Source organism: Nicotiana attenuata, unplaced genomic scaffold (genome assembly GCF_001879085.1).
Source record: "Nicotiana attenuata strain UT unplaced genomic scaffold, NIATTr2, whole genome shotgun sequence".
Classification (NCBI taxonomy): domain Eukaryota; kingdom Viridiplantae; phylum Streptophyta; class Magnoliopsida; order Solanales; family Solanaceae; genus Nicotiana; species Nicotiana attenuata.
In genome coordinates, this window is record NW_017674750.1 from 16438 (window position 1) to 32967 (window position 16530).

Consider the following 16530-nt stretch of genomic DNA (forward strand, 5'->3'; position numbering starts at 1 on the left):
CTTCTTTGCATTTGGTTCAAGTCGAAAACCCTAGGATTTGGGGTTTTTTGATGAGTGTGGTCTTGTATGTTTGGACTAGGGTTCCATTCGAGCCTTAGACTCTCTCAAATTCACTTTGGATCCATATAATAAGTTTGAATCATTTTGTGTATGAACTCTTCTGATTAGCATGACAACCCCTTTTATATGTGTTAAAATCATTCTTCAAAAGGTTTTCCAATTTGTGTTCGAATCAGAATCCTTTTTTTTGGGGTTAATTGATTGCTACTGATTCTTCTTAAGTGAAGCCTCCCTTCACCTTTTTCTGACTTGGTTCATTCACATAAAATTTTCGACCCTTGATTGCTTGGCAGTCAACTGATTTCCTTTCCTTAATTTGCATGACCGTGTACTATCAAAAGTCTTTCCTTAAATAACTATTATGTATATACCCTTCTTGCATTACTTTGAAAAGTATTTAATTAACTCCTTTCCTTATTTACCTTGCCCGTTTGAAATCAGAATCCCTTAATTATAGGAAAACCTTGTGTGATTGATTTTCAAACTATTTTCTTACCTATTTCTGCTTCTCTTCTGCATTATAAATACATGACACAATTTTTAAACACACACACGATTTTTAATCATCACAACTCTCTTCTAAAAGCTTACACTCTTGCTTCTTGATTGCAACTTGGCTTCCCTGAGTATACTGCTTCTCCCTACTTGGTTGTTTCTGAAAACTGGTATGCCCTTTCATTTAAACTTTTGCCCCATCCCTATATGTTTATTCTATAGTTTCATTCTTTTGTGTGGTTTGGTGTTCATGCTTCGTAGCTTATGCTGAGTATTTTACTTTCTTTGTTTCCGCTTTCATATGAATCCCTACCCCTAACCCCCTTTATGTGTTGAGTTGAAACCTTGGCCTGACAGTATCCCAATTACTGCCCAGGCCATGGTTTGACCTTCAATAGGTCCTGGACTCTCCAATGTTTGGCTAGTGGGCTGGTCAGGGGTGTGCCAGCATTTTATGTTGCTGGGCATGACCACCAGCCTGCCTTGGCATCCCTTATATCCCTCTATTGCACTTACACTTGTTCCTAGACTCTAAGTTCTGCCCCCCTCCAATGAGCCTTGCCTTGGGACCTTGAGCTCCCTCTGAACTTGGACATTGGAGGGTTGGCCCTTCCACACTACACTTTAATTTAGTTCTGTAATGATATATGGGTGTGAGCATTGCCTGGAGTTCTTGAAACTTCTTGGAACTTTGACACATCCCGGATAAGAGAAAGGCTTTTGAACCTGATCCTGGCAGTTGGCTCATATCATATTGTTAGACCTTGGGTTTGAATTAGGCTCCTTGGATGCAGCTTAAGAGTTCTGATTGTAATTTTATTTCCCGTTTTCGATTCATCTTGGTCTGTAATAAAAATTTTGTAATAACCTCTGGGGTGATTAGTGAAAAGGGAAGGGTAACCATGCATGCAAATGGGTAGATATCACGCTCATAAGGAATTACCACACTTCTGTACTCATGTATATTGCCTACAGCTTTGCACATTTGCATATCACATGTAGATACCATATCTATAGGTTTATGCATCCACATAGATATCATGTCTATAAGGTTTCTTCACTTCTCCACATAGATATCATGCTCATAGGGAATTACCACACTTCTGTACTCATGTATCTTGCCTACAGCCTTGCACATTTGCATATCACATGTAGATACCATGTCTATAGGTTTATGCATCCACATAGATATCATGTCTATAAGTTTTCTGCACTTCTCTACATAGATATCATGTCCATAGGGTTTCTGCACTTCTGCACATATAGATACCATGTTTATAGGTTTATGCATCCATATAGATACCATGTATATAGGAATTTTGCATCTCCAAATGGATACCACGCCTATAAGTAACCAGAAATCCAGACTCTACGCATGCATTGGTCACTAGGCTAACCTATTTATAGGATTAAAAACTAATAGTATTCAGATACCATGCCTATAGGATTTCTGCACTCTTGCTACGCCTGTAAAAGTGTTTAAATTAACGACGCTAGAAAGCATGCCTATAGGAACTATCAATCAAATCTGAATCACTCGTTTTAAGATTTGCACTAGTTGCAGAACTCGCACCATTCTGTTAAAACTGGCAACTTTCTTAATCAGTTTGTTTCTTTATTCCTGAAACCAGTAGATGTCATGCCTATAGGTCATCACGTAGGCAAAAAAGTATGTAGTTAATTAATTGCACTGGTCTTCGATAAGTTGCATCCAGGCGAGCCTAATGCGAACTTCTTGCCTGAAAATATGTAATGAACCAGCCTGCCTAACGTTAAGCATAATTTCGACCTAATCAGTACATGTAAGACACGCTAAACTACATGATTTTCTGTGATTAAAGGAGGTTTATCTGAGCCTTAATTGTTTTGTGCTCCCATAACTGCTTTCATGTGTTTTGCTTGACGCCTTAGTATTTTAACCTTTTTAAACCTCTGAAAAGCCAAGCTTCCTCCCTTTAGGATTAGTAGTCCTAAAAGTCTCCAAGACTGACATGTGGGATGGTAATAGCATGCAATAAGTAAACGAGACTATTTCGCTCTTAATACCTTAACGGGGTAGGAAGGGTAGACATGGAGATGATGATCACACGATAACACTACGCGTACGATTGATTACCGGTGTTGTGTGGATGATCCATGTGATTTATAAACCTAGGACCCCTTTCCTTATACAATTTTGTTTAATATCAATAAAATCTTGTCTTTTCAACTACTCAAAACTCCTCCTTAATTTTACTGCATTATTCCTTTTCTTCCAAATTTTTCTTTTTTTGTTTATTCAATGTATTGATTAATTTTCTGCGTTTAGTCCCCCCTTTAAACAAATTGTAGATCATCTAGACCTTGATTCCACATACTTGTCACGTATCTATTTGCAACCCTTATGTGTAAAATCATTTGTGTATCTATTTACATTAAAGTCACAACATAGCATGGTCGGGAACCACACTAGTGGATCTTGAGGGGTGCCTAACACCTTCCCCTCGAGATAATTTCTAGCCCTTACCCGAACTCTGGTTTTCCAATTCAAAAACCCTTAGTGTCCTAATGTACTTAATCATTAGGTGGCGACTCTTCAAATCCAAAAACCCAATTCCCAAACGGGAATAGAGCTGTCTTCCTAAATGTCGTAAATCCGATTTCGCGAGAAAAAGGGGGCGTCAACAGTACTCACAAACGAGGATGACCGTACGTAGATTCATAAATGGTTTTGAACAAATCTGAGTTGGATCTCTTCGAGATTCTTTTATAAAACAACAAAATCGAACAACCAGAAGAGGTAAGAGGCCGGCAGGGGCCTGAAATCACAGAGGAACCCCATGGAACGGGTAGTTTTCTAGTGACGGCGGCTAGGGTTGAGTTTTGTCTGAGAGAGAAGAGAGGAGGAGAGGATTCAGAGGCGGCGCAGTTGAAGAGAATGGGTAGGGTTTGGGGGGTCGTCGGATTAAAAATGGAAAGGGATAACGTGGACCGTTGATCTCAGAGATCAACAGCCACGATTAGAGGAGGTTCTGGGTCGGGTAGGGGTCATTTAATTGGGCTGGGTAATTGGGTTAGACATTTTAGTTTTTGGGCTGGGTAATTAGGTCCGAAAAATTAATTGAAAGAGGATATATTTTAAATACCAAATTAATTTAATAAAAATAATTTTATAAGATAATTTATAAATGATAAAAATATGATTTATGTATGAATAATTTAAAATAATTACTTAAAATTATAAAATATAAAAAGTCATTTTTTGTATAAATAAGATAAGTATGCATATATATGGGCTATTATTGCAAAATGTGCAATTGTAGTCTTAAAAATGCAAATGTTATTATAAAAAATACAATTAAAATATTTGAACACTTATATGGGCATAAATGATGAATATAGATGATTAAATCATCATAATGTAATATGAGAGATAATATTTGAATATTTATATGATTAAAAATGCATAAATAAATTAATTTAAGGCCATTAAAAATTATAGAAAAATTGTAAAAACACCTGTGCATGTTTGTAAATGCATGTGCAATATTTTGAAAGTACGTATGCATATTTAAAAATATTGAGGGAAAAATTGGGTATCAACAGCTGCCCCTCTTTACCCGGGAAGGATGAAAGAGTTTTCAGGTAAAGAAATGATGACCGATTTTGACCGAATGGGACGTTTTGAAAAATATAGGCTGCACCCCGGTCTTTGAGCTGCCTACATATCCCTGGTTTTACAGGAATCAGGCCATGTGTAGTTCTGGACCCAACGGTGAATGAGGCCGATGGTGTTGTTATAGGAATGATAGCAAGTTCCAGAAAGACTCCTTCTTTGGGGAGGATAGTATCATATAGGTTTATGCTCAGTTATGAAGACGAATCTGAAGTGTAACAGAGGTATCATAGGGCAGATATTGGAATGATGGGTAATTGATGGGGTCGATTACGTTTGAAATAATGGTAAGGTACAAATGGAGATCGGAAGGGTATGAATGGAAACCAGAGCGAAGGTTGCTCCTGTTTGAAGAACGGTTACCTCCTGGATTACCTGCTAAACTTAAGACACAATGCATGCAAGTATATAGATTACTGCGAGAATTTAAACATGATGCAAATTCCCTTTGGACCATGCAGGTTGTCTTTGGACAAAGAAGATGACGTCCTTAGACCATGACGTCCTGGGCCATGAACCATGAGATAAGGGATTCGTAGGCCATGAAATGATGTTCTGAAGCCATGAAAATGGTGCCTCTAAACCATGACGCCCTTGAATAATGATGCGCAGTATTAAGAGATCCTCAGGCCATGACATGGTGTCTTCAGGATATGAGGACGGTGCCTTCGGACTGTGACGCCTTTGGACAGATTGGCTATACGTAAGCCCATGAAATGCGGAGTCATGATACCAAAGGTGATAACAAGGCAATGCTTAGCCTCGTGCAGAGTTCGGGGCAGAGCTTAGTCCCGAGAGAAGAAGATAGTGCAAAGTTTGGAATAGAGCAACACTTATGCAGAGAGAGACAATGCTTAGTCTCGTGAGAAGGCAGTGCTTAGCCTTATGCAAAATAGGGAGGCAGGGCTTAGCCTCATGCAAAGAGAAGGCAATGCTTAGCCTTATGCAAATAAGGAGGCAGGGCTTAGCCTCATGCGAGATTCGAGACAGAGCTTAGTCTTATGCAAAGAGAAGGCAATGCTTAACCTTATGCAAATATGGAGGCAGGGCTTAGCCTCATGCAAGGATCGAGACAAGGCTTAGTCTCATGCAAATAGGGAAGGCAATGCTTAGCCTTATGCAAATATGGAGGCAGGCTTAGCCTCATGCGAGGATCGAGACAAGGCTTAGTCTCATGCAAATAGGGAAGGCAATGCTTAGCCTTATGCAACTAGGGAGGCAGGGCTTAGCCTCATGCAATGATTGGGACAGGGCTTAGTCTCATGCAAGGGAAGGCAGTGCTTAGCCTTATGCAAATAGGGAGGCAGGGCTTAGCCTCATGCAATGATCGAGACAGAGCTTAGTCTCATGCAAAGAGAAGGCAATGCTTAGCCTTATGCAAATATGGAGGTAGGGCTTAGCCTCATGCGAATGTGAAGGCAATGCTTAGCCTTATGCAAATGAACAAGTAGAAAATAGGAGTAGAATATTTCTTAGCTGGAGAGACATTTGTGTCCGGTGACCTGATTGGCAGTGATTTTGATGTGTGTACATTTGTGGATGCTCTTGTTATATTTGTTGTTCCTGCATCCAAAGAAAAATTGTGAATTTTGTAGGGGGACTTCGTGCCTCATTTTCTGCATAACAAATATGGTTAGGCCCTTTGCCCCTCCAGATCCGACTATTTATACAACAATGATTAGCATATTGGCACTTATTTCTCCAAATTAATGCAGACAATCGTGGTTGCGTCCGTTGGGATTATGGATAACCCAATGGACTTTTGGGCGGGACTTGTCTTAAAGGGTTATTATGTGGACAACATATTAACCCAACAAGTTTTGACCATGATGCATGTACAATTAATCAGAGTAAGGTTTCTAGAGGGGTCTAGACTGGTACCCACAAGCGGAAAACTTGAGGGGAAAAGGCACGGAACCGTCGAATGCACTGCTGATCGACTAGTTTTACCGCAAATACACCCTTTTCGGATTTAAAGGGTGATATATAGGAAGGGCACAAACACTCATCAAGCGTTGCTATAGGATTGATTACGCACGAGTGGAATATAATGTTGAGAATGATTTATGAAACAATGAATAGCATGTTGTCACGTATTTGCACGTTAAAAGAATGATAAATGCAGTATTTAATAATTGAAAGACGTTTAAGAAAGAAAACAAAGAGACAAGTCAGTTTCTGAAATAAAGGAAATCATAAATACTTGAAAAATAGGTAATTAAAATCAAATAAGGGGAAAGGGAAAGGGTGCACATGTATCAACAGAATAAAGCATGCTTAAGACTAATTCAAAAAAATAAGTTTGTTATGGTAAGAGCCTAATTATCCCTAGCAGAGTCGCCATGCTGTCGCGCCCCCTTTTTCCTCGCGGAGTCCGGATATCGACATTTTGGGACAACTCGTTTCCTTTTTGGGAAGGGGTATGGAATTTGAAGAGTCGCCACCTAACGGATTTAAGGTGCGTTAGGGCACCTAAAGCAAATAACTCATAAACCGGTTTGTATTACCATAGATTGGGTAAGGGCTCGAAATAACCTTAAGGGGAAGGTGTTAGGCACCCCTCGAGGTCCACAACGGTGGGTCCCGGCCAAACTCGAATTAGGTGAATTAGTCTTATAAACAAACAAAGCAATTTAAACAAATAGACATTATTTCTAAAACAAGGAGTAAAAGGGGGTCCTAGGATTTTTAGCCTATAGGATCACTTCTGTGCAATACTTGGTAATCGTCCCCAAGTTGGGGTGCTACACATAACATTAGCGCACATGTCATCATCTCCATTTACTACTAATTACCCTTCCCCTTTTGTTTATTACCTAATAGTTCTAATAACATCCGTTACGTGCCCTATGCGTGCATTACCCGTCCCTTGCCTGTGGCCCTAGAGGTGTTTAGGACCTCTATTTAAGGTGGTTCTAGACTCACCTATGGTGTTTAAAAGGAGAAAACTAGGCGACAAACAAAATAAGTAGGACTGTCACATAAAATATCACTTAAGGGCTCATATTAATCTCCGCAAACAGACACAAAACAAGTGCACGTCATTCAGACAAGTAGTTTTATAAATTTAGGAGTCCTATAGACAGGATATCTAAATGAGCATAAAATATGCAGCAGTTTTATTAGCGAGTAAATATCTAACCAGTTTGCCTACTGATTTTATTACATACTGAATCTGGGCAATTTATGAGCAGTCAAACAAACATAGTTTTTTGCAATTTCAAGGTTTTAATTATCCTACAGGCTTGCCTAGGTGATAACCGGCAGGATCCTATAGGCATGGTATCTAAACGTATTGTAAACCAGTGATTAGTTTAAATAGGCAGATTTATCCGCTTAGACCCTATAGGCATGCTGTCTATATGCTGAAAATGATCACAAGCATTACAGAGCTGATTTTACGTGCTTGTCTCTATGAGCATGATATCTAGGTGCAGAAATAAATTTTGAAACCTTATAGGCATGATATCTAAATGCAAAAATGATTCTGAAGTTTCCTATAGACATGGTATCTAAATGTAAGAATGATAATCAAACTTTATAGGTGGGGTTTTTAAAATACAGAACTGATTTCGAAGCTTTGTGGGCATGATTTAAATGCAGTAGTGAATCTTGACAGGATATTCATAACTGTTTTGATCCTATAGGCATGTTATCTATCGCACATAGTAACAGAATGTATTGAAACAAATATCTATAGGTATGTTATATACTGCATGCAGTAACATAATATAATTGAAAAAGAAAATAACCTATAGGCAGGATATCTAACATATAGTAGTGAAAAAATACTTGAAAGAAACAGGCACCTAAAGCAGGTTGTCTACCCCATTTTCATGCAAACATCAAACTAGGCCCATTTCCTCAATTCTCTATTGCCCTATTGTTATTACAAATAATTATTACAGACCATAAGAAAATGAATAGATTACAAAGTATATGACTATAGGAGGCCTGTAGCAGGCCCAATACAACCGGATAACCCAAGCCTTCAAACCATAACAGCTCCAAAGCTCAGAGATACACAGTAACCATTGGTAAAGCACCAAGAACTCAAATCTCTAGTGAGTCAGAGTTCCCAAGGGCTTCGAGAACCCAGGGCAGTGCTCACACTAGAAAACAAATGTTCAGAAGCAGCTCATAAAGGATTGGAAACCAGCGCCAATGCGTCACAGTTCAGAGGTGTCTCATGGACCCTAAGCAGTGCTCACCTTGGGGTGGCAGGACCCTAGTTAACTAAGAGTAGGAGTTGAAAATAGTGTATAAAATAGGAGACAATTTTGTTTTTAAAAAATAGTTTGGATTTCAGAAGTGCATAAAAACAGATTACTAGATTACAAGAACCACAAGTAGCACACATTTAGCAGGAAGAGTTCAGCCATGAACTCCAACAATCAAACAACAGACAGGACAGAGTATCCATTAGTTTGAACAAGGTTTCACATGGCCTTAATCCATTATTTGTTACTAGGTGAACATATAGACATATGTTAATCAAAGAATAGCATGCTAGGATCAAATTACTGATCAGACAATCATACAGAAAGGCAACAAAAATTGAGAGCATAGAAGTCATGAATTAATCAGGAGTTTGTTAGGGGGTGAACACTCAAAACAGAACAGAAATCACGAGAGATGAATAGACATAGGTTTAACAGGCATGCTAAAAACAAGAAGCACTTAGGTCTAATTTCATAGAAGTAGGCATGCTGGTTAAGATTCACGAACAGGAAGTACATAGGCTTAATCACAAGAGGTGGAGATGCTGATGGAGAGTAATAAACATGAAGCACCTAGGCTCAACTCACATAGAAGTAGACATGCTGATTAAGAGTAATAAACATGAGGCACACAAGTTCAATTCCATAGCAGATTGAATGATAATAGGAATGGAGGCATACCAGTTAAAGAACAGCAAACAGAATGTTGAAAGTATGCAGATCCAATAGTCTAGCCTTGGCTTTCAGCCGGCTAGACAATGTAGCAAACACAAGTGACAGAAAGGTTTGAATGAGAGCAAGAGCTTGTGTATGTGTATTTCTTTCTGAGTGTTCGTGTAAGTCTGAGTCTCTTGAAAATCAGAACAAGAAGGTTTTTATAGCATGCAATAGGGTAGGTCACATAAGGTAGTGAATCAATCACATATACATATGGTGTGAAAATCAATTAGCAATCAGTCAGGAGTCAATTAAGAGGACAGAATCAAATAAGTACCACTTAATTTAAGGAAAAACCTCACATAGAATCAATCCGTAATTAAGAGCAAGGTTAATAAGGCAAGAAACAATTTCCGGAATCAATTAGGAATCAGGACACACAATCAAACCAATAATACGGATACATAAATAGGGTAAGAACGAGTAAAACTTAAATAAGGAAATATGGGTACTAAATTCAAACCCTAATTTGGGTAAGTAAATTAATTAACAATTTAATTGACAGAGTGAAAGGTAACGGGAAAAAGACAACAGGATAAATAGTCAGAGAATCAAACCCTAGGATATGTTAAAGGCATAAAGATGAAACTCAAAAAGAATCGGACGAAATAGTAAAGAAGAAAACCATAGTTGAAAGCATTTAGTCTAAGAATTTTGACAGAAAACCCGTTAGAGATCAAAAACCTAGGGTTTTAGAATACAGCCATGAGAATCGGTCGAACAAGTAAAGAAAATTAAGGTTAAACACCTAAAAAGTTAGTATTTTTCAGAAACTTAAAGGGGTGAAACCCTAGCTTTAGAGAAGACAAAAAGTAAGTTAATAATAAGAAAACACAGAAAGTTTTTTAAGAGAAATAACAAAATAAACTTAAAACTATCTCAGATCTACAAGGATCTGAACGGATTAGAGTAGCAAGAGACTAGGGTTTTAAGAGAAAACGAAATCTAGTTTGGAACCATAGATTCGAGCCATAAGCACGAAGATAATAGTACTCTTAAACGGAGATGACCGTAGGTAGATTCATAATCAGTTTTGAACAAAACTGAGTTGGATCTCTTCGAGATTCTTTCATAAAACAGCAAAATCGAACAACCAGAAGAGGTAAGAGGCCGGCAGGGGCCTGAAATCACAGAGGAACCCCATGGAACAGGTAGTTTTCCGGTGACGACAGCTAAGGTTTGAGTATTTTTTTAGAGAGAAGAGAGGAGGAGAGGATTCAGAGGTGGCGCAATTGAAGAGAATGGGTAGGGTTTGGGGCGTCGTCGGATTAAAAATGGAAAGGATAACGTGGTCCGTTGATCTGAGAGATCAACGGCCACGATTAGAGGAGGTTCTGGGTCGGATAGGGGTCATTTAATTGGGTTGGGTAATTCGGTTAGACATTTTAGGTGTTGGGCTGGGTAATTAAGTCTGAAAAATTAATTGAAAGAGGCTATATTTTAAATACCCAATTAATTTAATAAAAATAACTTTATAAAATAATTTCTAAATGATAAAATATGATTTATGTATGAAAATGATTTAAAATAATTACATAACGTTATAAAATATAAAAAGTCATTTTTTGTATGGATAAGATAATTATGCATATATATGGGCTATTATTGCAAAATATGCAATTGTAGTCTTAAAAATGCAAATGTAATTATAAATAATACAATTAAAATATTTGAACACTTGTATGGGCAAAAATGATGAATTTAGATGATTAAATCATCATAAAGTAATATGAGGGATAATATTTGAATATTTATAGGCCGCACCCCAGTCTTTGAGCTGCCTACATATCCCTAGTTTTACAGGAATCAGGCCATGTGTAGTTTTGGACCCAACGGTGAATGAGGCCGATGGTGTTGTTATAGAAATGGTAGCAAGTTCCGGAAAGACTCCTTCTTTGGGGATGATAGTATCATATAGGTTTATGCTCAGTTATGAAGACGAATCTGAAGTGTAACGGAGGTATCATAGGGCAGATATTGGAGTGGTGGGTAATTGATGGGGTCGATTACGTTTGAAATAATGGTAAGATACAAATGGAGACCGGAAGGGTATGAATGGAAACCAGAGCGAAGGTTGCTCCTATTTGAAGTACCTCCTGGATTACCTGCAAAACTTAAGATACATGCATGCAAGTATATAGATTACTGCAAGAATTTAAACATGATGCAAACTCCTTTTGGACCGTGCAGGTTGTCTTTGGACAAAGAAGATGACGTCCTTAGACCATGACGTCCTGGGCCATGAACCATGAGATAAGGGATTCGCAGGCCATGAAATGATGTTCTGAAGCCATGAAAATGGTGCCTCTAAACCATGACGCCCTTGAATAATGATGCGCAGTATTAAGAGATCCTCAGGCCATGACATGGTGTCTTCAGGCTACGAGGATGGTGCCTTCGAACTATGACGCCTTTGGATAAATTGGCTATACGTCAGCCCATGAAATGCAGAGACATGATACCCAAGGTGATAACAAGGCAATGTTTAGCCTCGTGCAAAGTTCGGGGCAGAGCTTAGTCCCGAGAGAAGAAGATAGTGCAAAGTTTGGAATAGAGCACCACTTATGCAGAGAGAGACAATGCATAGTCTCGTGAGAAGGCAGTGCTTAGCCTTATGAAAAATAGGTAGGCAGGGCTTAGCCTCATGCGAGACAAGGCTTAGTTTCATGCAAAGAGAAGGCAATGCTTAGCCTTATGCAAATAAGTAGGCAGGGCTTAGCCTCATGCGAGATTCGAGACAGAGCTTAGTCTTATGCAAAGAGAAGGCAATGCTTAGCCTAATGCAAATATGGAGGCAGGGCTTAGCCTCATGCAAGGATCGAGACAAGGCTTAGTCTCATGCAAATAGGGAAGGCAATTCTTAGCCTTATGTAAATATGGAGGCAGGGCTTAGCCTCATGCGAGCATCGAGACAAGGCTTAGTCTCATGCAAATAGGGAAGGCAATGCTTAGCCTTATGCAAATAGGGAGGCAGGGCTTAGCCTCATGCAATGATCGAGACAGGGCTTAGTCTCATGCAAGGGAAGGCAGTGCTTAGCCTTATACAAATAGGGAGGCAGGGCTTATCCTCATGCAATGATCGAGACAGAGCTTAGTCTCATGCATAGAGAAGGCAATGCTTAGCCTTATGCAAATATGGAGGCAGGGCTTAGCCTCATGCGAATGTGAAGGCAGTGCTTAGCCTTATGCAAATGAACAAGTATCAAATAGGAGTAGAATATTTCTTAGCTGGAGAGACATTTGTGTCCGATGACCTGATTGGCAGTGATTTTGATGTGTGAACATTTGTGGATGCTCTTGCTATGTTTGCTGTGCTTGCATCCAAAGAAAAATTATGAGTTTTGTAAGGGGGGAAGGTTGGTTCGTGCCTTCTTCTGCTGGCTCTACTTTGCTCTGTTCTGGAGGTCCTGTTCGAGTTACCCTAGGTGACACCTAGCTGCCTTAGAAATGATGTTTTCGAAAATACGTACTTATTGACGAAATAGAGTTATATTAGAAAACATAGTGATATGTAATATCAAGTAAACTAGATGAACTAATGACTGCAACACTTTTTAGAGACATTGCATCTTCCTTGCGATAGAATTTTGAGGGTCCTCCTCAAAATTCTGCCCCAGTTTGATCTTTTGGTCATTTTGCGTGCAGCGAAGTTTGTTGAATCTGTTCCGGAATTTTTAGAATCCTTCTCAAAATTCTTCCCCAGTTACTTAACCGACTTCTGACTTTCTGGCATATGATGGCGTTGGCTGGACTTGCTCCGGAATTTTGAAGGTCCTCCGCAAAATTCTACCCCAGTTTTTTGTTTTGGGGGAAAATGAAGATTTTATCATGATATGACCGAACCCACAGCGCTGCCTACGTATCCCCTCTTAAATGGGAATCAGGTCAAGCGTAGTTCAATGTCATCGACATACACCTCTATTTCCTTGTGTATCATATCATGGAAGATGGTTGTCATGGCTCTCATGTCGTCATATGACCATGCCAAAATGTCCTCGTACTCTTTTAGGAAACGAGTATATTCTTCCTTCTCTGCCGGTGATAAGTGAATGCTTATGCGAGTCTCTTTGACGGTTTCGGAATCTCCCAAATTGATTGCTCCAGTCTCGTCCAGATTGGACTTAGGTTTGTTCTCAAAGTTCTCAACTTCTCTGACAACTTCCTCAGGTATTTCATCTGCTTCTTCTGAATCACTATCCTTATATTGCTTTGCCTCATTACATATCACAGTCGTTGGTTCATCAGGAAAAGTAATAATAACGATGTAGAAGAAAAAATGTGAAAGATAATAATGAATAATAAATAGCACTGTATTGATGAAATATTAAAAATATCCAAAATAAGTACGGCTCGATGACTCGAGCAATTATTTCAAAACAAAATGCCACTTTAAAACATAATTACTGAAAATATCTTAAATGCATAGCATGGCTATAAAACAAATTAGGCTTATTTGCCAAGCTACTGATAATAGGCTAAGTCTAGGTTATTTGGCGATTATTTATGCTCCCGCTTGATTATGTTTCAATGTCATAATATGGTTAAATGATGAAAAATGGGCTCTAATTATGAATTTTACACATTGCAGGATGGTGAGCCTATATGATGCCTTAAAGTGGTGATTGGAGTTACATTGGAGCAAGAAAGACCCCTCGGAGCTGAGTGCGCGCAAAGACGAGACAAAGAATTGAAGAAAAATGGCCTGAACTAGCGCGAAGTCTAGCGCGAGGTCTAGCGCGTTCGCGCTAGTTCAAAAGCGGGAGGCAGAATGACAAGGCTACTAGCGCAAACTTTAGCGCGAACATTAGCGTGTTCGCGCTAGTCCCAGTTCCGGAAAAGGTCTGTTAGGGGCAAAATCGGAAATCTGGAGGAATTTTCACTTAACCTATATAAAGTCAAGCTCGCCCAAGGAGTAAAATATCAAGGTTTTCATAGTTTAGGGCAAGAAACATAGAGGCAAGAGGCAAGGAGGAAAATCCAACATCAAGTTCTTCTTTTCTTCTTCTTGTTTTTATGTTTTGAATGAAATTAAACATTATTGAGATGAACACTGCTATGAGTAGCTAAAACTTATTGTTCTAGGGTCATGGGTGAAACATGATTGTTGTTGTTCAGTGTTTAATTTAACAAAGTTTGTTTAATCATATTAGGTTGTTCATTTAATTTTGTTCTTAATTATTTTGCTGAGTAGCTAACAGTGGAATACTATTTACGAATCTATAGTTGAACTCGAAAGTGGGAACTTTGGATTGCATATAGAATTAAATAGAGCAAGTTCTTGAACCTGGGCATCGGGGGACGGATTCACAATTAGGATAGACATATACCTTATTGCCTTGCTTGGTTGAAATACAAGAACTGTAAATGCATTCTTGTTAATCTTAACTCCATAGACATATAGGCGTTAGGTTAACTTGAATAGGCGAGTAAGAATTCGACAGATCCTTATGAGCATTATTAACCCGGTCAATCAATAATCCAGATAAATCAATTAGTTATTTTAAGCCAAGAACGCAACATGACCGTTACCTAACCCGTGACCCTGGAATATTCTTCCCTATTGATTGTTATTCGAAATTGTTGTGTGTTTAATTGATTATTCTAGTTATTTTAGTAATTGATATTTTTAGGTAGTAAATTAGACACAACTATATTTTGTGATAAATCTCTTGGATCAATAAGTTAATTGAGTTTGAATCAGTCAAAAGTTAATCACAAGTCTTCGTGGGAACGATACTCTACTCACTATTTTATTACTTGACGATCACGTGCACTTGCGTGAGTGTTTTGATTGCAACAAGTTTTTGGCGCCGTTGCCGGGGACTTAGAAATTGGCTACTTGACTGAGTTAAGCTTTTATTGATTATTTGTTCAAGCTTTAATTTTTAGTTTACCTGGTTTGTGTGAACACAGGCTTTTCTTCTGAATGCGGAGGAGCCGAAGCGCAAACAATCAAATTCCCCTTGATCCTGAAATTGAAAAAATACTTCACAGATTGAGGAGGGAAGTAGACGCAAGAACCAAAATTGAAGGAGAGTTGGACACAGTAGTTCAACCACGGCCAATAGAGATGGCAGGGAATGAGGAACGCGCAGTGATTGAAGCCGCAAGGCCCAGTCTTGCTAATATGACTCAGGCTATTGTGAAGCATGATATCACAGGGCACTTTGAACTCAAACAGTACATGGTGCAGCTGATCCAGTCCACAGGGCAATATGTGGCTCTATCTCATGAAGATCCGCAGAGGCATATTCAGAATTTTTTGGAAATTACGGACACTTACAATTATCCGAATGTTTCCAAGGACTATGTCAGGCTGACACTTTTTCCCTTTTCACTGCTTGGGGACGCTAAGGAGTGGTTGCAGAAGGAGCCCGCAAAATCAATCCGCACTTGGGATGATCTAGCAAGGAAATTCTTAATCAAGTTTTTCCCCACTAAGAAAACGAAGGTATTGAGGAGTCAAATTCTTGGGTTCGAACAACGAGATGGCGAGACACTTCGTCAAGCATGGGAAAGGTACAAGAAGATGCTCAGAGACTGTCCACATCATTGCCAAACTGACGAGGTATTGGGTCACACTTTCGTGAATGGGTTAGATGATGCCTCAAAGATGAATCTTGATTCAGCTTGTGGGGGTAGTTGCATGGCCAAACCGTACAGTGAAATCCAAATCTTGCTAAATAACTTCACTGCTAATGATCATAATTGGCAAGGTGAGGGTGATTCACGAAAGGCAATTAAGCAGAACTCAGCTGGAGTACTTGAGCTCGATGACTTGACAGCCATGAGAGCCGATATTGCAAAGTTGGGTAATCAGATGACTAGGATGACAATGCAGCAACCACAACCAATGCAACATGTACAACAAATGGCTAATTGCTGCGAATTATGTGGTGACAATCATATGAGCGACATGTGCCCTTCGAATCCTGAATCCATATACTATGTGGGGCAGCAGAACAGAGGTCCACCGAATCAGCATGCACAGTATGGGAATTCTTACAATCCAAATTGGAGGAATCATCCCAACTTCTCATGAGCTGGAAATCAGCAGAATCATAATAACTATAGACCCCAAGGGAATTTCAATACACCTCAGAAGCCACCCCAAAATATGGAAGAGAGTACAAATGATTTGCTAAAGAAGTTGTTGATTGACAATCAACAGCTCAGAACCGATTTCAGAAATCTTAAAAGGCAGATGGGGCAGTTGGCAACAAATCAGAACACCAGACCTGCAGGCGCTCTTCCCAGTGATACAGAAAAGAATCCTCAAGTGAATGCAGTTACACTCGGAAATGGGAGAGAGTTGGAGGAAGTGCCAAAGAAAAGAAAAGACAAAGTCACACCCGAGGGGGAGTTGATACCGAAGGAAACTCA

General features: G+C 39.2%; 1 protein-coding gene across 1 annotated transcript; it reads left to right on the plus strand.

Annotated features, from left to right (window-relative positions):
• Positions 1-15274: 15274 nt before the first annotated feature.
• LOC109219219 lies at positions 15275-16189 on the plus strand. The gene is made up of 2 exons (XM_019383660.1): positions 15275-15553; positions 15869-16189. The coding sequence occupies exons 1-2, from the start codon at positions 15275-15277 to the stop codon at positions 16187-16189; spliced, it is 600 nt and encodes a 199-aa protein (XP_019239205.1).
• Positions 16190-16530: the final 341 nt, after the last annotated feature.